This window comes from Cyprinus carpio, chromosome A23 (assembly GCF_018340385.1).
Source record: "Cyprinus carpio isolate SPL01 chromosome A23, ASM1834038v1, whole genome shotgun sequence".
Taxonomy (NCBI): Eukaryota; Metazoa; Chordata; class Actinopteri; order Cypriniformes; family Cyprinidae; genus Cyprinus; species Cyprinus carpio.
The window spans coordinates 13,967,677-13,989,762 of NC_056594.1; the positions used below are offsets into that span (position 1 = coordinate 13,967,677).

Here is a 22,086-nt window from a genome sequence, read left to right on the forward strand (position 1 = left end):
CTATGCGCCACAGAATTGTTTTGCATGAAAACGACACACTAACGTCTTGAAATGCAAAATACCCGTCAATAAATTGTATATTCGGACATAAGTGTAACAACAATTCCTTAAAGCAAACCTCATTTCAATAACATCGTCTAGTTGTATTGTTACTTGACTGAATACGCAGTGGTCCTACCTTGATTTCATCAATGTTTGGTCACGAAATCCATGGCTTATCAGCACAACGGTTTCACGAACAACATCTTTGCGTTGTCCAAAACGTTGTCGTATTTTCTCCGGGATCACAAAACAATTTTGTCTGAAAACGTACGTTTCTAAACAGCCCAACGCCTTCACGAAAGCGGGCCGAAGCCGCGGAGGAAAAACGGAAAATAGGCTACTGCAGTGTCTTTTTCGCTCTCTCGTCGTATTTACCCTTTTATAATCACACAGCCAGCATCTATTTCGTCATATAACCCCATTTCTGAGTAAAACGTCTATCGCATTCAGAGGACAGCGAGATGCGTCAACGACGTTGTGTAAGGTTTCTGCTCGCGAGGAACATAAACAAGAAAATGTAGCATACCACACCCGTGCAACCTGCGTCCACCCTACAATCAATAAGCAGCCAAGCATGAATTGCCTCTTGAACGTCTTAATTACAACGGATCACTTCAAACCTGTCCACATGTGCATTTTTGCTCATTTGCTCAGCTTGACATGTGAGTAATGCTGACAAGAAGACCTTTATTCATGTGAGGGTTCAAAGCTGCAGGCTGCGGATCACGTCATTGATCATGCAAATACAAATAACACTCTACATACTGCCTCGGAAGAATGTTAACTCATACGATGAGCTCTTAAAACTGTCATTTGAGACAGGGAAATGAAAGGGCATAATCAGAATAGGTTTATTTTAACAAAAACAAAAAAAGTGAAAGGATAAAGCGTCATCGCAGTTATGACGGAATATAAAACCTAATTTTTGCAAGAAGCATCTAGCAGTAAAAACCCCCTCTGCGTGCGGCGCCTCTGCGACATTTATGGACAGTGCAACGACTTCCATTGCAAGGAATAAACATCGCAAGTGCGAGATTTAAACACAATACCTACTATGATTGCGTTAGCGGGTATCCAAAAAATCCTCACTGCTCTGCAGATGTCGAAAGAAATTCGGAAGAAATTGCGGATGTCGCCATATTGTTGCTGCTACCTTCCTTCAGTGTGCACCGTTCCCCTGCATAATTGATGACTCCCAGCAAAATATAAGGGACTGTCGGTCAATAGGTAGCACCGTTCCACAATAAAAGGAGTTCAGTTCCGTTTTCGTTTATTGGAATTTCAGTTAGATCCTTCTTCGAGTATGAGGTGCTTCAGGAATGTTAGGGAATAACGATTTTGATGTTATGTAGCCTATTGTGTCTGAAGCAACAATCGCACAGCCTTAATTGTGTAGCATTTTAAAAATATATTTAAAACGCTATAAATAAACAGGATGTTGGCTTGGTGTATTACCATGAGGGACAAACTCGCATAAAATCATCTTAATGGATTTGTTTATAATGGCAGTGTTTCTAAAGGATCTTTTACAGTACTCTAAAAGGTCACAAAAGTTGTGAATATGTATTGTATGATATATTTACGTTTTTGTCTTTAGTAAGGTTTGAAAAGTGTTGATTTGCACGTTCTTCCTCATGTAACATCACTTAGAATCTTTTCAGATATCCTAATAATCAGTTGCAAGGAGATCTGCTATAGCTCCCTCTTACTGCTTTCACATTTAAAATGTTTAAAACAGCCCTACAATTAGTCTTCATTAGCTCGTTATCATCTTGCAGGTGGTTTCATTTTAAAAATATTATTTCTACTACTACTACTACTACCCCATTTAATCCCAATTTTTCCCCATAGATGTGAATGAGAATTTTACTATTGAATACCCCAGTGAAACAAATTATATTGATTTTAATTATATTTGGGGCCCATCAGGACTGCCTATGCATAGGGCCCGGGATCTTGTGCAATGCCCCTGCGTGTATATATATATATATATATATATATATATATATATATATATATAATGTTTCAACTAATGTAACAATACTTTTAATTCTACAAATTTTACTCCATTACTTAGGGACCGGTGTCTCTGAAGTTTACATGCACTGTGAGAGCACCATCTTAATACATCATTAGATGTTTTAAATATCTTATGTACATAAAAAAATGCATGTTAACAGCTTATTTTAGTCATAAATGTCACTGGTGGATTAAATTGGTTAATATTATTTACAGATAGGGATCGCTCGATACCATAATTTTGGCTTCGGTACGATACCAGAAAGTAATACCTCGGTATCGATACTAAATCAATACCATAGGTGGCAAATAACCAGCCTCAAGAAATAAGTGAACTGAAAACTAAAAAAAAAAAGTGAATTATCTTGGTTAATGTTAGGTATGTGTTTAGTAATGTTTACATACTAAACATGTATTAGTAGCCTACATTTATCTTTTATAAATAATCACTGCCTTAGATATATAAGTGCTGTAATGCTGTTGATGAGTTATAACAATTTTTTTTCCAAGTGTTATTCTAACAATCAAAGGTATATTCAAAATCATGTTATTATTTCTCTCTCCCTCAAAATGTTTTATCGATTTCAGACTCAGATAGGCAAAGAAAAAGCTTTAAATATAAATCTCTCCCTCTCTCGGCTGCTTCATGTTAGCGGTCAACAATGTGGCAGAAACATTCCCTTCATATTATTGATACTAAAATTAATATAGCAAAACTGCCAAAATGTGACTAAAATGTCACTGGTTCTAGCGTCACATGTTTGAGCTTTTGTGTTTACAGCGTCACATCTTATGTTTGGGCTTTGATCAGTTGTGAATAAAAGTTCAAATTAAGTCTGAATTTATGAATGATGCACTAACCTGTCGATCTCTTAATTCTCAGAAAAGATCAGGATGAGCACACGATTGAGCAAGTTAGCAAGATTTGATGTGCTGAATCCTGTGGTCAGTTCGTTCACCTTTATCATCTGTTTTGTATGTAAAGTAATGGCATATTTCACTTCTACTGCGCTCTGGATTTATTAGTTGTGGGTGCATTAATAGAGTTTCATCTGTTTTATCCATGCCGTTGTTCTTTAGGTTTACCGGTTTTGCATCAATTTGGGAAGCACTTTTCGGAACAGCAGTGCATGAAATACCGAATTGAGCAAAATTATGATATAGTACCGTTTGAAAAAAAAAAAAAAAATAAATCTCACTACACACGCCAGACCACACACCACAATTTACAGATAATGTAATCATCATTGGTTGTTGTCACATAAAGAGTAATGAAAAATGTTCAGTGCAAATGACTAAATGCTCTTAAGGTTGTGGACAGTGACCTTTGCTGGATCCTCCAAAGCAGCATCGTATTTCAGGAGGCCTTTCTGCATTTGAGGGTGCTTGGTCTTGGCAGGTGAGCATACAGCAGATGTCTAGGCATATCTGTGGTGGGTCCATCATCAGCCATTGGTGGGTAATCACCGCATCCCAATGCTAAATGTTGTCTGTAGAAGCTTGCCACCCATAGTTTATTGTTTGCTTCAATTGCACTACCAAGGACTGGAATGCTCCTGGAAAGCTCTTTTCATGTTGCGCTAATCAAAATGACCACAGCTGATAACAGTTGAGAGTCAATTGGCTTTATGTGCCATTGAGAAGGTGATCAGCTACACCTTTTTGATTTTGTAAGTCATTTTTAGGGGGGGTGGGGGGGGTATCCTTTTTCCATCTCAATGATTCTGTTGTTTTTTTTCTGACATGTTGGTGTTTTATCATTCACCTTGATGTTATAAGTTGCACTGAGTAGCCTAAATACTAAATACAGCTGGATAAAACAAAAACTGTGTCCATCTTAATTTCAGGCTGCAAAGCAAAAAAAGGTGATTATTTTAAAGGGGGGTGCTTCTTTTCTATACCCACTGTATTTATTGCTTTTTAGATTAACATTGGATGTAGATAACTTACTACATTAAACATTTTTACTCAAGAAAATTAATTTAACTAATAACTAATATAAAATAACTAATTTCTAAAATAATAGTTTTTATTTCAGACCATTTGCATGCATATTGAAATATGCCCCTTACATATTTCATTTATTATAGTAGCAACTATAAACTACGAATAGTGGCAGGAGTCAACTCTCGATCCAGGCATGGAAAGGGTGTCCAGTATCATTCAGTCCAGCAAGTGATCCAGCACGAGAAGTTCAACCGATCTAATTATGACAATGATGTGGCACTTTTGCATCTGCATCACCCTCTGTATTTCACTAAACATGTGCAGCCTGTATGCATAATGGAAAATGAAATGGATAAGAAACAACTAAGCTTCAGCTCATGTTACATCACTGGTTGGGGCTGCTCAGTGTTAGAAGGTTAGTGTTTAGATGTCCAAAGACACATTTTACACTTCTGGGGTTTTTAGAAATGGAAGTTACCATTGTTGGGTAAACTACTATTATGAACGCAAACTACAACAAATAAATTTTCTTTATGTTCCCATTTGCTCTAATATCAAAAGAAAAAAATCTATTACAGTGTTTCTATGACTTTCCAAAAGAGGAAAAAAATACTGCAAGATTTATTATGTTGGAAGAGAGAAATGTCAAATTTGCTCTCACATTCATGAATCAACTAAAATTCTAGATCTATTCCTAAGTATTACGGTAATATAACACAAAGTACATTGTTTTAAATATAAATAATTTTTTAAAAATGAAAAATAAAAAAAACTTTGCTAGATTTACAATGTTATAAACTGCAGAAATGTGTCATCATAGTCTGTGAAAAGAGTCCATATATCAGAGTAGCTCAAATTTTTTAATCTTTCTGGCAGTTAAACTGTTAATAGTATGTGGGTTTATATAATCAGTTCTCTCCTTCCTCTTTGAGAAGAACACACACATTTTACAGCACAACAAAATTTGTATTTTCAACATTAATGGATGATTTAAAAATACTGATTATGATTAAGAAGAATATTGAAAGAAAGAATTACCTTGTTTTGAATTTATAACTATGCTTATTTAGTTATTTTTTATAGGAATGGTATTTAACACCCTTCAGGAGGCTGAAGTTAATCTCATTGATACTGGAATCTGTAACCAGAGAAGCTGGTATAATGGCCATGTTAATGACAACATGATCTGCGCATTGACAAAGGAGGAGTTGACATGTCAGGTAAGGTTGTCTTATTATATCACACTGCAGAGTAAGTGGTCTGTGAATGACAGTGATTAACAATATCTGTTGGAATACTCTTCAATCAAGGGTGACAGCGGAGGCCCTCTACAGTGTGACAGAGAAGACATGCAGAGATTTTACCTTTATGGTGTGACAAGTCATGGACAGGATTGTGCATTGCCAAACAAACCTGGCATATACACCATCTGGCTAAGAAACGCTGTAGCAAGATCTGGGTCTGCTGCATCAGTCACAGATCTGCCAGTTTTTAAATTAATCTCAGCCCTGTTATTCTCTGCCTGGATGGGCCTGCTAATGTGAGCCGTCCCCCATCAGACATCAAAACAACTCTCTGGGCTATGTGCTGCTTTTCTGTCATATCAGTAAAGCCTCTCTAATAATTGTTTGGCTTTATTTAGTTATTGAATTAATAAAACAGAAATATATATAAAAAAATGCAGTTTTGTTTTGCTTTTACTGTCCTACATTCTGATTTCTGAAATGGAAACCAACTGAGGACATTTACTAAGTGGCCAGAACATAACTGAATTATTTGTTAAATATACTGCATCTATGAATTAATAAATGGGGGCTATACATTTTTGTAAGTTTTTTTCTTTAGTTTTGGGTTACATATACTTATTTTGTAATGAATAACTATCAAACTGACCCTAAATGGTTTTAGTACAATATATCAAAAACGACACTATGAATAATAGTAAATAGTAGGCTACAAGCATTTTAAAAAGCAAACCGGTCAAAACTTTACAAGACTTTACAAAAATGCATAAAAACACTACATATATATATATATATATATATATATATATTTCGATATATATATATATATATATATATATATATAGATGTGTGTGAAAATTGATGTGTTGCGACAGCATAACTTTCGAGAATGTTTATAATTGTGTGCAAATCTCTCCCGCAAGATGTTCATACCATGTGGTACATACAAACAATATTACCATGAAACCGATAACGGTGTCCTTTTCGATGATAATAGAGCTCTGCTCTTGACCATGTTAAGTTCTTCATGGTAGCGGACACTGCTGCCATCTGCTTTTGATGGAAAGTAGCTAAAGAAAGACTGCTCGCTAAATACAACAAAATCGCTAACACTAGCTGAGCATGAAGTACAGGTGCTGGTCATATAATTAGAATATAATCAAAAAGTTGATTTATTTCACTAATTCCATTAAAAAAGTGGAACTTGTATGTTATATTCATTCATTACATACAGACTGATATATTTCAAATGTTTATTTCTTTTAATTTTGATGATTATAACTGACAACTAAGGAAAATCCCAAATTCAGTATCTCAGAAAATTAGAATATTGTGAAAAGGTTCAATATTGAAGACACCTGGTGCCACACTCTAATCAGCTAATTAACTCAAAACACCTGCAAAGGCCTTTAAATGGTCTCTCAGTCTAGTTCTGTAGGCTACACAATGGGGAAGACTGCTGACTTGACAGTTGTCCAAAAGACGACCATTGACACATTGCACAAGGAGGGCAAGACACAAAAGGTCATTGCAAAAGAGGCTGGCTGTTCACAAAGCTCTGTGTCCAAGCACATTAATAGAGAGGCGAAGGGAAGGATAAGATGTGGTAGAAAAAGTGTACAAGCAATAGGGATAACCGCACCCTGGAGAGGATTGTGAAACAAAACCCATTCAAAAATGTGAGGGAGATTCACAAAGAGTGGACTGCAGCTGGAGTCAGTGCTTCAAGAACCCTTACGCACAGATGTATGCAAGACATGGGTTTCAGCTGGCGCATTCCTTGTGTCAAGCCACTCTTGAACAACAGACAGCGTCAGAAGCATCTCGCCTGGGCTAAAGACAAAAAAGGACTGGACTGCTGCTGAGTGGTCCAAAGTTATGTTCTCTGATGAAAGTAAATTTTGCATTTCCTTTGGAAATCAGGGTCCAAGAGTCTGGAGGAAGAGAGGAGAGGCACACAATCCACGTTGCTTGAGGTCCAGTGTAAAGGATTCCACAGTCAGTGATGGTTTGGGGTGCCATGTCATCTGCTGGTGTTGGTCCACTGTGTTTTCTGTGGTCCAAGGTCAACGCAGCCGTATACCAGGAAGTTTTAGAGCACTTCATGCTTCCTGTTGCTGACCAACTTTATGGAGATCCAGATTTCATTTTCCAACAGGACTTGGCACCTGCACACAGTGCCAAAGCTACCAGTACCTGGTTTAAGGACCATGGTATCCCTGTTCTTAATTGGCCAGCAAATTCGCCTGACCTTAATCCCATAGAAAATCTATGGGGTTATTGTGAAGAGGAAGATGCGATATGCCAGACCCAAGAATGCAGAAGAGCTGAAGGCCACTATCTGAGCAACCTGAGCTCTCATAACACCTGAGCAGTGCCACAGACTGATTGACTCCATGTCATGCCGCATTGCTGCAGTAATTCAGGCAAAAGGAGCCCCAACTAAGTATTGAGTGCTGTACATGCTCATACTTTTCATGTTCATACTTTTCAGTTGGCCAAGATTTCTCAAAATCATTTCTTTGTATTGGTCTTAAGTAATATTCAAATTGTCTGAGATACTGAATTTGGGATTTTCCTTAGTTGTCAGTTATAATCACTCAAAATTAAAAGAAATAAACATTTGAAATATATCAGTTTGTGTGTAATGAATGAATATAATATACAAGTTTCACTTTTTGAATGGAATTAGTGAAATAAATCAACTTTTTGATGATATTCTAATTATATGACCAGCACCTGTATATATACTCAGCAAGAAAGAGACATAAATCTTTTGTAACTTTAAACAAATGTCTTCAGTGACCATTTGAAATAAATGCTGTTCTTTTAAACTTTCTATTAATCAAAGAATACTGTAAAAAAAAAACACAAAAATATTAATCATAACTGTTTTTAATTTTGATATTACTAAAAATGTTTCTTGAGCACCAAATCAGCATATGATTTCTTAAGGATCATGTGACACTGAATACTGTGGCTGCTGAAAATTCAGCTTTGCCATCACCAGAATAAAGTACATTCTGAAATAGATTTAAACAGAAAAATAGTAATACTTCACAATATTAGTGTTAAAATAAATGCAGCTTTGGTGAATATAAAAGATGTCCTTCAAAAACATTAATAAAATCTTAAAGACCCAAATCATTTGAATGGTATTGCAAATTTAAATATCCATTTTTAATACTGTACATCATAATGTTATGATGCCAAAATTCACTTGTAGAGTGAGTTAAGCCACTTATTATTTGAAATATTAATATATTATTTGATATATTTATTACATTATTTAATTTATAATAATATGTGCATGTTTGTTTATACCATAACATGCAGACAAATCTTGGTGGACCGCTGAACTGCTGGATCCAAATTCAGGAACGCTACTATTTGATTGGAATTCGAGTGAAGGCCACTTCGTGTGGTAAACCTAATGTTTATTTGAAAGTCTATACCCACCATTATTGGATTGAGCGTGAAATGAATAACAGCTCACATTAAATGTGATTTTGCTAATACATAATGATATTTTGTATATATAGTAGGCCTAATTCATATATACAGTAGAGTGTGCATGTGTCATGATTGTATTGACAGCAGAAAACTAAATGGATGAGTAAGAATCAGAGGATATAGTGACCTCTGTTGGACAAATCTGAATTTCCCCTGAAGCTAGCAAGAATTTGTCTGCTGATGATTTTATTTGAGGATCTCTGGTTTGCTGTAATTGTTTATCTTTGTGGAAGAGTACCAAATCTTTTTAGGCTCATTCAGCAGTTTTTTATTTGCACATTGCTTACATAAAATTACTGTAATAAAGACAGTAAAAGATTCAGTGATGACAACAATAAATTTAATTAACATAAAACTATAAATTTTGCACCAACACACTCAATATTTTGACAATTAAGAATTGAATTAAAAATATATAGTTATGAGAATGTGTGCATTGTTAAAGAAAGGAGCTGCACAGAAATTCACATGTAAACAATCTGGAGGAAGAAAGAAAATTTTGATATCTAAGGCCATTTTGAAATAAACATGTTAGGTGCTAATAAATGTTACTGTAATTTTAAGATAGAAAATATATTTCCTCTCTTAGCTCACATTCTCTTTTTCCATAAGTCAGTTTAAACACCCTTTTTGCCTTCTAGCACTTTCTCTTTCTCACACACACATTCAAAACACTCAAGAAAGCATTGAAGGGTTGACCCCAGTGTGTCAGTGTGAACGGGGCTCATGAGAAACAGAATGACATAATCATGAAAACAGTCTATTTTCTGTGACTGTTGTAATGTGTAAAAAATATTTTTACTGTGTCCGCATTATGATCTTGAGTTAGTTATGCTAAGAACTGCCATCAAGTATGAAATATCAGTCAAGTTTTATTTTTGGAGGACCAGATAAGGGGGTCCATTTGTTTATACGGTAACACCAGTGAGACACTACAATATATAGACTACATACAAACACCTTTCCAGTCACCTCAAATCAAAATGAAGACAGAAATACAATTTTCATAAGGCATGGAACTGTCTTCATCTTCAAACATTTCTGTCACCCTCAATATAAATGTTTAAAACATGTCAAGTTACGAATGTATTGTGTTAAAGTTGCTGTGCTTTTAGTGAGGACAATGTCACAAACCCCTCCTCACTCCAGTTCTTACAGTTACAGTTGGCAATGTAAGTAAAAAAAAACTTTTTCACACAATCATAAAATGTGGTGCATTTATTTTTAAATCATTAAAATGACTAGCAGTTTTGAATAAAAGAAGATATGTTTGTTTTGCTGGTGATATTGTTGAGCCATAAAACGAAGTTAGCACTTCCAGAATGAAAACCGAAGGAGACTCCTCTGGCCACGAGAGGAGATAAAGTGCGCAGAAAAGCTTAGTCCCTCAGGTCTAACTGCGAGAGCACAAGCGCTGCTCTATGGAAGAGGCATATCGGAAGTGGCAACAAAAGTGGCGAAAATGTGGTTTCACTTGTTTTAAAGGGCAGAAATGTGTTCTAAAAGAAGAGCACCACCCTCCTGGATGTCCAGAGAAGGTTGGATGGCTTGAGCCAGGTCGAATGGGCCACAATCACATTAAAAAGAACATAAAAATATGTACAAGGCTCAGCGCAGGGGCAGAAAGAGGACTAGCCAGCTTCCTCCTCCATGTGGTGTGCTGACGGCACAGAGAAACGGCCATGTTGTGAGTGGTTCTTTGGGTGCCACGTTGAGCTTTAAGCACTTTAGTCCATGCTCACATGTTGTACGCCACGTAGATGGGGTCCAGCTGGTCAGCCAGAAAGGAGTCGCGCAGATGCATGCGTTGCTTCTCACCCCGCGAGTTGATAGGAATGACGCCGGGGTCCACGATGACCACCACACCAACTATAAGGTGATGCTCTTTCAGAACCACATTAGTGACCAAGGGAACCAAATCGAGAGCTTCCTGCTCAGATCCACTGAGCTCCACCACAACCACCAAAAGGTTGGTCCATGTAAAGACGGCACTGTAAGATAAAGCATATGATCCAATCAGAGACATGAACATAAAAACAAAAACAAGTATAATGTTTAGTAATAACAACAATATTTGTTTTGTGTAGTAATCAGGAACTGATACATGCAGACAGGAAGTGTAAGTGTTCTTGAGGTTCTCACCTCTCAGCAATGCTGCGATGCGCCCGAGACACAGATGTCTCAATGTCAATGGGATGATAACGCAAACCTCGCAACTCCAGTGTTTCATCAAGTGAACCCACCACAAACAGAGCATCGTGGCGATCTAGTGAAAGATAAAGGACAAGAAAAAAAGAGCATGAGAAACTATCACTTGTGCTTGGACCAGTACTATGTGTTGCTGTCTTAGCACGTGCATGTTTATGTCTTGCAAACTTAAACATCTGGTTGTGAATTTAGCTTTTTCTTGGGATTTTCCTGTATAATTAAAATAACTCTAAATCCAGCTATTATTGCATATTGGCAAGGAAACTGAACATTTAATGGAATTTCTGAACAATCCATTTTGCAATATATTCACAATAATCATCAATCTGTAAAACAGTACAGACCTCCACTGGCATCCAGTAGCTCTGTCCTCCTGACAAATCCCAGATATCCAGTTCTGGCCCAGAGCGTTTCAGTGTCTCCAAAGCTCAGCCGTGTGTTGAAGTGGTCTGCCTGCAGGCTCTCCTCACCACAGATGGTATAATAACCACTGGCATTATGAGGACTGTTCACCCAGATCTGGAAAACAAGGCAAGAAAGTGATGAAGATGGCATCCGTCACACAGAACTTACTGAGGATATGGAGGGATTTCCTCTGTGGACAATTATACATCATTGAAACAAGCTGTATTCGTGCGATTACTCAAAATGTGTTTGGTCACCTCGCCTAGATGAGAGTCTCCTAGTGGTCCTCTTGTCTCTGGGTTCACGATGATTACTCTCACTCCAGGAAGAATTTAGGTAAGGCACAGAAAACAATATGGGATGACTGATATGTCTTATAAGAACAGTGCATGTAAAGTAGGACAGAATTATGATTGCCTTACAGTCCCTGACTCCATCAGCGGCAGACTCTGAGGAGCTCCTCTCTCCACCAGCCTCACTCTATGACAGAGAAAGAAGGACAATGTCACATTGCAAGCATGTAGCTGACTGTCTTCATGTCACCACTGGACTCATCTCACACATACCTGTCATGCCGGAGGGACTTCATGTCTACATAAACAGTGGACGGGTCTGGACCAGCAGTGCCCTGATGGAAGGAGACAGAAATCAAAATAAAGCTCTGCTCTTGCGTCATGACATAGTTGACGCAGTAAATTTTTTTGCCCCAACCTGTAGACAGATGGCCAGGTTGACTCTGGCGCCAAAAGCGGTGCTCACTGCACGTGGAGACAGGCCCAGATCTTTGAAGAGCCTGGAGAATGACTGCGTGAGTGCCAAACGAGGCCTCTCTTCGGCTATGACGACACAGCTCCTTACACATGAGAGGTTCACGCCGCGTGCCTGCACATACATCTCTCGTCAGCTTTTATAGACACTTCCACAATATGTTTACCTTGAACATCTCTTTCTGAAAGCTGTTTTCCTTAGTATTACAGGATTAGTAACCCCAAAATGAAGATTCAGTTTATTTACACACCCTCATGATATTCCAAACCTGTATGACTTCTGAGGAATACAAAAGGAGGAATTTTAATAATGTGCTGGTTGTTCTATTGCAGTAAATGGAGATTGGAGCTTTCAAGAAAAATGAATGCATCATAAAAGTGTTCATACATTAATAATAAAAAATGTATCTTGAGCAGATTAGAATTATTTCTGAAGGATCATGTGACACTGAAGACTTGAGTAATGGCTGCTGAAAATTCAGCTGTCATCACAGAAATAAATAACATTTTAACATATATTAAAACAGTAAATAGTTATTTTACATTTTAATAATATTTCTGTTTTTACAGTATTTTACTCAAATAAGTGCAGCCTTGATGAGAATAAGAGACTTCTTTCAAAAACAAATCATACCAACCCCAACGTTTTGAAGTGTAGTGAATCTACATCCTGTTGACTCACCTTCAGAGCTTCAGTCTGTGTGCCAAGGCCTTTGGTGCAGAGCTCCATGACTGAGTATGAACAGAAGGTGTCTCTGATCTTATACTGACTAAGCGTGCTCAACCACAGGGGCAGAGATGTCTCCAACTCCATGGGAGGGATCAGGATTGACTGGTGACCTGAATAAACACTAGACCCACACAGATACAAATTACAGTGGGTATTCTATAAATTCCATGCATGTCTCATCTTAACCTCAGATTAACATTAAATAGATGTGATTTATTGTGTTATGCCTGGTTAGGTCATAGTCTAAAAGGTATGACTGTGTGTACTACCTAGACATACACCACAGCACAAAGCCCAGGCCACAGTAGGGGTCCATGCAGATGGCAATTTGTCTGGACGAGTACAGCTCACACTGCAGTTTGATGGACCGACATAGAGCATTGACTGCTGAGTGAGATATCTGAAAGAAACAAATAAACAAGCTGTTTAGGACGTGACCGGTCAAAGATCCTACATACTTGTTCTTGCCAAAAGCAAAATGAACAACTGAATGGATGCAAAGGCAAACAGACAAGTCTTGCCTTAACTCCGGTCAGCATGCCTGTCGTGGACACACTGAAGTCCAGGTAGGCCAACATTTCCGCAGTGGGGGGTTTATAGATGTTTGAAGGCCGTTTTCTGGGAAGATCATCTGCACACATAAAATCAATCAAGTCAGGGATACTGATCTTTCAACAATTGGTATACAAGCCATGTAAAAAATAGTTAATTTCTGTACCTGTGTCTATGATATTCGGCCAAGTCTTCACATTCACACAACCTGCCGCTTCTTTAGACCGCAAAATCTTCATCAGGGTCTGAGTCGTGAGGATGCAGGCTGCTTTGCTCACCTAACACAGACAACATTTCTCAGATTAACATGCTACTCTTTATAAAATCATAAATGGATGGCATGTGCGAAATAGTTAGACTCACGTCTATGATCATTCGGACTGTGGGGAGAGTGGCAGCAAGGTTCTGTGGATGAGGAGGCCTGACGGTGACCGGAATGCAACCAGCATACAGACAGCCATAAAAGGAGGCGATCAGGTCTATGCCTGTAGAAAAGAAACATTTTTATTGATAAAATTTCATGTGATTTTTCTGGGTGTTTAAGGTGCTTTAAAGAACGGCATTTACAAATTTTCAGTGTATTTTTGTGGGTAAAATCCAGTCATTTTATTAGGAATCCACACAATTGTGAATTTCGCATGAGGGCCAAAGATTTCCACATACAGATTGTGCAAAAAAAAGTTCAAGTTGGTCATGCGGATTGGCCGTGTTGACATACAGAAAGCTACTTGGTTTGAAAGGGACTTCATACATCGCTACACTATTGGCAAAAGACATTGGACCATTTTTTCCAAATTTTAGACCACACTCTAATGTAAACTGTGAAAGCTGGGGTGGCCATCATTACCGGGAGGATAAAGCAGTACTACGTTGTCTCCAGTGTTAATTCCTCCTCTTTCCAGCAAAGCTGCAGTGATCTTCTCTGCTCGCTTGTGCAGCTGAGAACACGTGGCTGTGCTCACTGCTACACCCTGAAGACCGAAGCAAGAAAACTCTCAGTACAGAACAGTTTGACTAAATGAGTTTGATGGAAGGGGGGTGTACGCGTTGTACCTTTGCATTCAGCAGCATATAGAGGACATGATCAGGATCAGTCTGTGCTCTCCACTGCAGGGCTTCAGACAGGAACTGATGCTGTAGGACAGAAGAGGACAGGTCTCAACTTATCATCCAAACAAAGACCTCGATAAGATCAACAGAAATCTTAGCCTTGAAAATGATAACAGGAAGCCCCAAATCAACTCATAGCATTATTTCAGCAAACAGCATTACTAAGCCAGCAAATAAAAAAGGGTCTAAGTTTTATGATATCAGGGGTGTTATATAGTTTGTATGTATATTTAAACACCCATAGCAGGACTCATGCAAGCAGCAGCAGCAACAATGAACACACCATGCAGCATTAGAGCATGTGTATGTCTTCTGTTTCCATCTCAGAGTAAAAAAAAAAAAAAAAATAGAAGTACTTGTGAGACGAAATTTAAAATGAGAAATAAAGCCACTTTGTAGAATATAAAGAAAAACTGTGACAAATATAAAGTCACAATTCTGAGATAAGTTAATAAAGTCCATTCTCCATTTTGCATTTATGTTGAAGTAAAACCAAAATACCTTCAATAAAAATCTCTAACTTTATACATATTTTGTCCCTAAGGTTGCTGTTGTTGTAGCTAGTTGCAAAGGGGAATTAAAGCTCAGCGCACACAAATAGCAGAGAGTTGCTGGCATCCAGGCTTACCATGTTAGTGGGCCACACACAGAGCTACAGCCCCGAGCATGAGAGAAAAAGACAGACCAGAGCACAAGCTTAGAGGGGACGAGACAAACTCTCTTCATCCCCAGCTCTCTTTGTGTTGAGTTAATGACACCATCATATAAACCAGATCGAAACATGGAATACCAGTGGTGTCTAGAGGTACTCAGAAACTGGAGGCTTGATGTTGCAAAAGAATTATTATGCAGATGTTGTGTAATATGATACAATTATAGATTTATTAATTTATAACTACTATAGAGATAAGAGGCATTATTGAATCCTGGGACATCATGCAGGGACATTAATAGTGAGTTTACTAAGTAGCAGTCCTGAAATCTTTGGCTAACCTTTCTGGATTGCTCTTGGTCATCGATGAGCCCAAGATCTCTCCCACTAGCCTGTGCGATCCTCTTTCCTGCCACCAGGTTGCCCACCATGATGGAGGCTGGACCAACTCCCACTGTGAGGAAGGCAAGTTTATTTTTACAGCAAATTTCACACATAATGGTAATTTAAAGTGCTTTACAGTTACAGTTACAATAATAATAATAAATAAGTTAAAATTAAATAAATGAACAAATAAAATAGTGAATAATGTTTATTTTTAAAAATGGATTAAACCAAAAAAAAAAGCAAAGGAAAAAGTAAATATAAAAAGCACAAAAACTAAAACAAAAGTTATACACTATAAAATATAAAAACACTCACATAAAACTATTCTAGGATATTACCCCCATCAAAAAAATAAAAAAAGTCAGACTTTGCAAACCAACAGTACCTGGTTGCTTTTGTCTGGGTTTTGGAAGGTTGGTCACACACGTATGAGGGCACATCAGAATATTGCAAGGGTGCAGAGATCCCTCCAGGAAGTGCTGCTTGGTCTCCGAAATGTGAATACCACCCAGATGAGTTTTGGGTAACGTGTTAGCAGGGACAAGGGCCAAACAATACAAGCCCACCTGGTGGATACTGTCTATCGCCTGTGGGAAAGCATGCAGAAAGCAGAGTGTCATGACACCTATTACTGTGAAACAGAGTCAAAATCTATAAATGGCAACACCGGATACTGTACTTGTCACTGTTATCTGCCTTATCTGCATTTAGCCTATCAACTCAGATCCATTCATCTCAATTACCTATTTTAGACTAAACGAAATACGTTTTCAAGCGAGGCCAGTGCACCAAGGATGATGGGTAACTTGTGTATTACCTGCAGGACTCTACTCATCCACTGGAAACTGTCCTCTTCATTGGCATCAGGCCTCTGCTCTGCCACAATCACTACTCGCTCATCATAGAATACAGTGACGGAGAACACAGCAATCCTGCATACATAACACAGTTTCAGAACCACATCACACTATAAGATTAGCCTATACTCATCCACCTGTGATTTGATTGTGTTTTGAGTCATTCGTACCTCCCTCGGTAGACCGTTTTGACTGGCTCCACCGCCAGCGCTGTGGCCACCAGGTCGTCTGCATTGTGTCTGCGCCCACTGACTGAAAGCAAACCCTCTATCTTCCCAACCACAAACACTAAACTTCCCTGAGGGCACAGAGAAGAGTTTTTTTCAATAAAAGACAAATTACCAAGTCAAAAACCTGCAAACAGGCTTTGTTCTACAGGTAATCTAACTGACCACAAATGAATGGTACACTATATACAGTATAAACAAGTTGAGAAGCTTTAAAATGCAACAAAGTCTACTATACTATTACTTACCGGACCCACAAAGCCCAACAGTCCGGTGCGTGTGAAGGGAACGTCTCCAATAGGGGTACCGCCTGAGTTTATAGGAATCACCTGTGGCCATTAAGGTCAGTGAGACTTTATTTTGAGTGAATGTGTATATTGCTTACAGAAATATTCCTTTTCATGCATTTTATCCATACCTCAAAAGTGTTCTTGGTTACCCCGGGCAGGCCGTAGTACATGGTGCCTCCGACACGAGAGTTCAACACTATCTCTCCGATCTCATCTGTCTTGCAAAGCATGGGTGGCCCATCAGGCTTCACAATACACATCAGACCTGTAGTGCAGAAACAAAAAACAGAAATGCTCTAAAATGTAATGAACTTACTAAAATCTTAGAATATTTAAAACTGAAATTATTAACTGAAATTAATAAAATTCAAGAGTGCATTTAAAATAATGATTTGACTATACTATAATTGATATTTGTTCAAATAAAATAAAATAAAATCATTTTTCCCCACAACATTTCAGTGATAGTGACCATTCAGACAGATTTCAAACAATACGCAAATATGTTTGGACTGTGTTTGTAAACATTGTATTTTGTGCATTTTTATTCGTTCATGCTACTAAAAGGACTTAAATCGAATACACCAAAAACGTTTTGCTCATATATTGCATGGTAAATTTGTTGCCAATACCCATTAGTAGTTTCCAAGGTGGCGGCTGGTTTCAAACTTGCAGACAGTTCACGCCACGTATACATGATCTACAGTGAAATTTAAAAATGGTTGCAGAGTCTCACCTCCAGGCATGACATGTCCTACATCTTGCACGGTAAGGGCAGAGTTCTTATCCTCCGTGTTAACCCGAATCACCCCATGACTGAGTCCTGCCATTGACAGAATAGCTCTGGCAGGGAGCGGAGTGCCCTGAGCACCAGGCCTAAACACATAAAGTGACTTTAAAGCATATCTACGGCAATAAAGTGTACAATGATGATGTGCATAGCTCTTGATACATGCAGGTACCTGCGGATAGCCACTGTCATGGCCTCAGGGGAGGAAGCACATGGGCAGATCATCTCAGGTTTCAACCCATGAGACTGAAACACGTTCAGGAAGGCATCACAGGAAGACACAGACCCTAAGACAGAAATATGGATAATTTATTTCCACTTACAGCCACTAAAGCACAGAAATATAGCCATTTCAAGCTCTTTCCCATAGCTTGTTTACTCACAAGGATTGGCTCCATCAGCTACGATCAGCATGCGCAGGGAAGACAGATTGGTGTCCTTCTGATCTCTGTGAGCCATCATAGCCCAGTGCAGGTCTCTACATTTCACCATGGCCACACGAGCTGTGCACACACATATACATGAAAGATATTTAGATACTGTAGCATAGAACTGTTGATATTTTGATAATGTGCCATGATTTCTTTCTAGATGACTGACCATCAGCCAGATTGCTGAAACAGTTCTAACACAAGTTGAGGATGTCTTTACCTTTGTGAACATGAACTCTCTGCACCCAGGACAGTGGACAAGCCTTCATGACAGAGTATGACACACTAATAGTGTGGATCCTGTTCATGACACTCTGTAAGAACACACAAACACATGCGGGAAGTCTGTAAAACTGAAAAGAACTAACAAAACTGAACTATTCAGAAGAATCACACTCACCGTTAGAACTCCATGCCAAAGGCCTGAGTCTTTCTTGAAATCCAGGACATTAACCAGTGTTTCTCCTAAGGTAGAGCACAGAAAAATACAATTCTCTTTGAAAAAAGTACATTTTTATAATATCATAATGCTTGGTAATTAAAAATTTGCACAAAACAAAACTATTAAAGACTTAAATTAAAATATACAAATTCAAAACTATATAATTTACAAAATATAAATTTGGATAAATATTATAATACTACATAAATAATGCTAAAATAACACTGATGGAAAATATGAAATCATTTCAGTCCTAAATTTAAAATGTAAAAATTAACATTTTAAAATTACATAGGGCTGACAACAACAAGTTAAGATTCAAGAATTTTTCAAGGACAAATTTCACAACAGTTTGATTAAATTAAATGGGACAAAAATTACACAGAAAAAAGTAATCTCCACTTCAGATTGCTATTCAGAAAAATAATCTAATTAGTTTAAATCTAATTAAATAATCTATGTCTAAGCACTGGAAATATATCTCATTGCTTAATTCTGCAGCCTAAGTGTTGTGCTACTGCAATTACAGGTTTCAGTGCGCTTGTTGTACAGCAGCTGCATAGCACTCACCTTCACAGTAATTACAGGCCTGTGTTAGAGCCTGACAGTGTGTCAGCATGGAGATTTTCGACACAGCCACTCCCATCACTGTACCCTCCTTAGAGGCCTTGTACTGAAAACACACACATCACAGAATTTGACAGATTGAAAGGATTTTTACTCATGTAAACACGTGTGGTATTCTGCCTCCACTCACCTCTATGTAAGCAGTGTCAGTGTTTGCAGTAGGTATGTGCGGCTGCCAGTCCTTGGAGGGTTTGGTGAGATACTTGGTATCAGTGACCACCCATTTGAGCCGAGGCCATCCTGTAAGAAAACAGGTTAAACTTCCAATCTACAGCTTCAAAAGAGAACTTTAGGATGAATTCGAGGAAGCAAGGTGATAAAATAAGAAAAAGAAACAGGGAATTAACCTTTAAATTGCATTATTTCTCCATTCTGGGTTTTTGGAAGTCCTTTTAGACACACTTCACTAGTGAGAGCGAGACCCACACCACAGCTGCCCAATAAGAAGCCTATCTGCTGACTTCCTGCATCCTAAAAATCAGATGAACAACCGTGAACATTTCATCTAGCTAATATTATGTTTGAAGAGTTGTTCAGACTTAATCTTCTCTCATACCTTCAGAGATAAAGGCACCTCTATTGGGACAGGAATGACCTCAGCGAGAAGACACCCATAAAAGGCCACCCAGAACATCCCAGGGTCACTGTTGGGATAAACTAATGCCACCTAAAGGAAGAAATATGGAGAATAAGATCAAAGAATATAGAAATACTAAGACGGTTCACTCCTATACTTATGAATGGGAGAAACTGCAATATTACAGAATAGTCCCACCTTCTAAATGAAAGAGCCAATCACTGATTGGTAAAGTCATTGCATCACTGCAGCGGCCGTTAGAATTTCCAGTTCCCATAAAAATCTGAGGCTAGACCAGCCAATACACATGCATTATGAATGCACATTGACTGGTCTAGCCTGAAAAATAAGCTTTTTTTTAAGGCTATTTGAGCATAGGAAACAACATTCATGTTTTTGTTTTGTTCTGTTTTGTTTCATTTCATTTTGTTCATGTTCTGTTCATTTCAGATTTTGTTGCTGGTTTGAAATATGTAATAACTTGTGAGTTCATAGGGTAGTTTTTGAGATTTCAGGATTCCCCATTTATTTAGATAGGACTTGGTGTTGGATGAGCTGCCCAGAGGCGTTGCAAATATGGCTGCCGAGTGAACAGACTTTCCTTGAAAGGGACTTTGATAAGACACAGACTTGAGCTGAAAACAGTATATGATTGTAGTGTACCAAATACTGTGTTGAAATCTTACTCTATCTCCAGGTTTCAGAACTGGTTCATTTTTGGTGCCAAGTTTGTTTAACAGCGTGTACGCCAACTTCAGACTGCGACTCCACAGTTTACCTACAGAGATCAAAGGGTGACAGAAGCTTATTAAAGACACAATATATTAAAAGAAATAGTCAGACAAATAATTAATATAATAGCATATGGGTTTTGAATGACACGAGGGTGAGTAAATAATGACAACTTCCTTTTTTGGGTAAACTATTCCATCAAAACATGGCAAGTCTACTTGTGCCAATCCAAACAACACCTTACCATAGGTAAGGGTGTAGAGTGGTTTTCCGGTGATGTCCAAGGCAGTGAGGGCTGGACTCTTGGCCTGTGTGGCTCCCCAACGTGCCAGTGCCGCCTGCAGAGCTGGAGGCCAGTTACTGACCACCCCTAGTGGCTCTCCCTTTACTGGAATCATCTGTCGCCCTTCTGGCCTGGGTGTGTTGGGATCTGGCTGGGGAACTGCAAGTAGAGAAGGCAAAGAATATAGTACAGTACAGTACAGTAGGGTCCAAATGTCTAAGGACACACTGAAAATCTGGGACTCAAGATCTAATTTAATACTGGAAAAAGTAACATCACAATGTAAGATGAAAAATAAATATTTACTACTCTGCAATAATTCTAAGTCACTAATCAGATAAATTTGAGACATTGATCAAGTGACTCTGTAAAGATGGTCAGAGGTTCTTGCTTCTACTAAAGCTCAAGATGCTCTTTGGATCATTCTTTAATCATGCTGGAGAACGATAATCAGGTTTTACACAAACTTGTGAAGTTCATGCAGCTCAATGATGCTGTCATTAAACCAAAATCAGGACAAACCAAATAATAAGACATTCTGAAATTCATATTATGTTTTTTTTTTTACTCAAATTGCTATTCTGATATAATTTGTAACAAAGACTGTTGAATTAAATTGAATTAGTATGGAACCAGAAAGAGCTCCATACCTTCCACAATCTCTTCAAAGTCATCCAGAAAGAACTCGCTGAGCGGAGGCCGCTTAGGTCTCTTTAATGTGTTGAGCAGCTGCTGTATTTTGGTGGAGACACGACTGTGTGCAGGAACACCTGTTGACAGAAATATTCTCATTCACCTGTTCATACTACAGGGATGTGAGCTGGTCAAAGGACACCATATGAAACAGACAGAGTCAGAGCAAATACAGATGATTCACTCAGGAGGTTTGTCACAACACAGAAATCATCAGCAACACACAGAATCATACAGGATCAAGTTGGGAGGACAAAACCACTGGGTGTCACTGCACTGCCCTAAACACCCCTCCACCCCTACCTTTTCCTACAGTTAGATGGCATGCGACCAAGGAGGAAGCAAAACATTAAAAAAGCCATTCAAATCAATGAATTTACATTTACAATCAGATTTTTAAAAAAAAATAAAAAAGGTTCTCTTGCAAGCTTGATATTTTAGAGCTGAGTATAACTGGATTCATATATATATATATATATATATATATATATATATATATATATATATATATATATATATATATATATATATATATATATTATTATCATATATTATAATATT

General features: G+C 38.1%; 2 protein-coding genes and 1 long non-coding RNA gene across 13 annotated transcripts in view; 1 reads left to right on the forward strand and 2 right to left on the reverse strand.

Moving 5' to 3' along the window:
• The window catches only part of LOC109088318 (sodium channel protein type 8 subunit alpha-like), a 70,036-nt gene extending 68,707 nt beyond the window's left edge, over positions 1 to 1,329 (reverse strand). For 4 of the 10 annotated variants that reach the window (XM_042713248.1, XM_042713241.1, XM_042713251.1 and 1 more), the window contains exon 1: positions 1,096 to 1,328. The gene's annotated coding sequence lies outside the window, so the exon portion shown is untranslated. Of the gene's footprint in view, positions 1 to 178; positions 631 to 1,091 lie in introns of those variants that run through there. The other 6 variants (XM_042713250.1, XM_042713246.1, XM_042713243.1 and 3 more) reach the window with 4 other exon arrangements.
• Positions 568 to 5,618, forward strand: LOC122135091. Its single transcript, XR_006153318.1, has 4 exons — positions 568 to 704; positions 3,372 to 3,460; positions 5,092 to 5,228; positions 5,319 to 5,618. It is a non-coding gene; the product is annotated as an uncharacterized LOC122135091 (long non-coding RNA).
• A 3,465-nt stretch (positions 5,619 to 9,083) lies between these two features.
• LOC109047935 (disco-interacting protein 2 homolog B-A-like) overlaps positions 9,084 to 22,086 on the reverse strand; it is a 49,643-nt gene continuing 36,640 nt past the window's right edge. The window contains exons 7-39 of one of the 2 annotated variants that reach the window (XM_042713252.1): positions 21,483 to 21,602; positions 20,794 to 20,991; positions 20,504 to 20,595; positions 19,797 to 19,907; positions 19,588 to 19,711; positions 19,371 to 19,480; positions 19,184 to 19,286; positions 18,572 to 18,636; positions 18,392 to 18,485; positions 18,124 to 18,243; positions 17,913 to 18,027; positions 17,687 to 17,826; positions 17,079 to 17,215; positions 16,909 to 16,989; positions 16,604 to 16,731; positions 16,394 to 16,508; positions 15,962 to 16,163; positions 15,531 to 15,643; positions 15,166 to 15,189; positions 14,481 to 14,561; positions 14,275 to 14,398; positions 13,791 to 13,912; positions 13,594 to 13,705; positions 13,397 to 13,506; positions 13,145 to 13,275; positions 12,828 to 12,996; positions 12,090 to 12,260; positions 11,945 to 12,006; positions 11,801 to 11,858; positions 11,636 to 11,710; positions 11,318 to 11,492; positions 10,908 to 11,031; positions 9,084 to 10,756 (exon numbers count right to left, since the gene is read on the reverse strand). In XM_042713252.1, coding sequence (XP_042569186.1) covers positions 10,504 to 10,756; positions 10,908 to 11,031; positions 11,318 to 11,492; positions 11,636 to 11,710; positions 11,801 to 11,858; positions 11,945 to 12,006; positions 12,090 to 12,260; positions 12,828 to 12,996; positions 13,145 to 13,275; positions 13,397 to 13,506; positions 13,594 to 13,705; positions 13,791 to 13,912; positions 14,275 to 14,398; positions 14,481 to 14,561; positions 15,166 to 15,189; positions 15,531 to 15,643; positions 15,962 to 16,163; positions 16,394 to 16,508; positions 16,604 to 16,731; positions 16,909 to 16,989; positions 17,079 to 17,215; positions 17,687 to 17,826; positions 17,913 to 18,027; positions 18,124 to 18,243; positions 18,392 to 18,485; positions 18,572 to 18,636; positions 19,184 to 19,286; positions 19,371 to 19,480; positions 19,588 to 19,711; positions 19,797 to 19,907; positions 20,504 to 20,595; positions 20,794 to 20,991; positions 21,483 to 21,602 — 3,959 coding nt within the window. In that variant the 3' untranslated portion in view covers positions 9,084 to 10,503. The remainder of the gene's footprint in view (positions 10,757 to 10,907; positions 11,032 to 11,317; positions 11,493 to 11,635; positions 11,711 to 11,800; positions 11,859 to 11,944; positions 12,007 to 12,089; positions 12,261 to 12,827; positions 12,997 to 13,144; positions 13,276 to 13,396; positions 13,507 to 13,593; positions 13,706 to 13,790; positions 13,913 to 14,274; positions 14,399 to 14,480; positions 14,562 to 15,165; positions 15,190 to 15,530; positions 15,644 to 15,961; positions 16,164 to 16,393; positions 16,509 to 16,603; positions 16,732 to 16,908; positions 16,990 to 17,078; positions 17,216 to 17,686; positions 17,827 to 17,912; positions 18,028 to 18,123; positions 18,244 to 18,391; positions 18,486 to 18,571; positions 18,637 to 19,183; positions 19,287 to 19,370; positions 19,481 to 19,587; positions 19,712 to 19,796; positions 19,908 to 20,503; positions 20,596 to 20,793; positions 20,992 to 21,482; positions 21,603 to 22,086) is intronic. The other variant, XM_042713253.1, reaches the window with a different exon arrangement.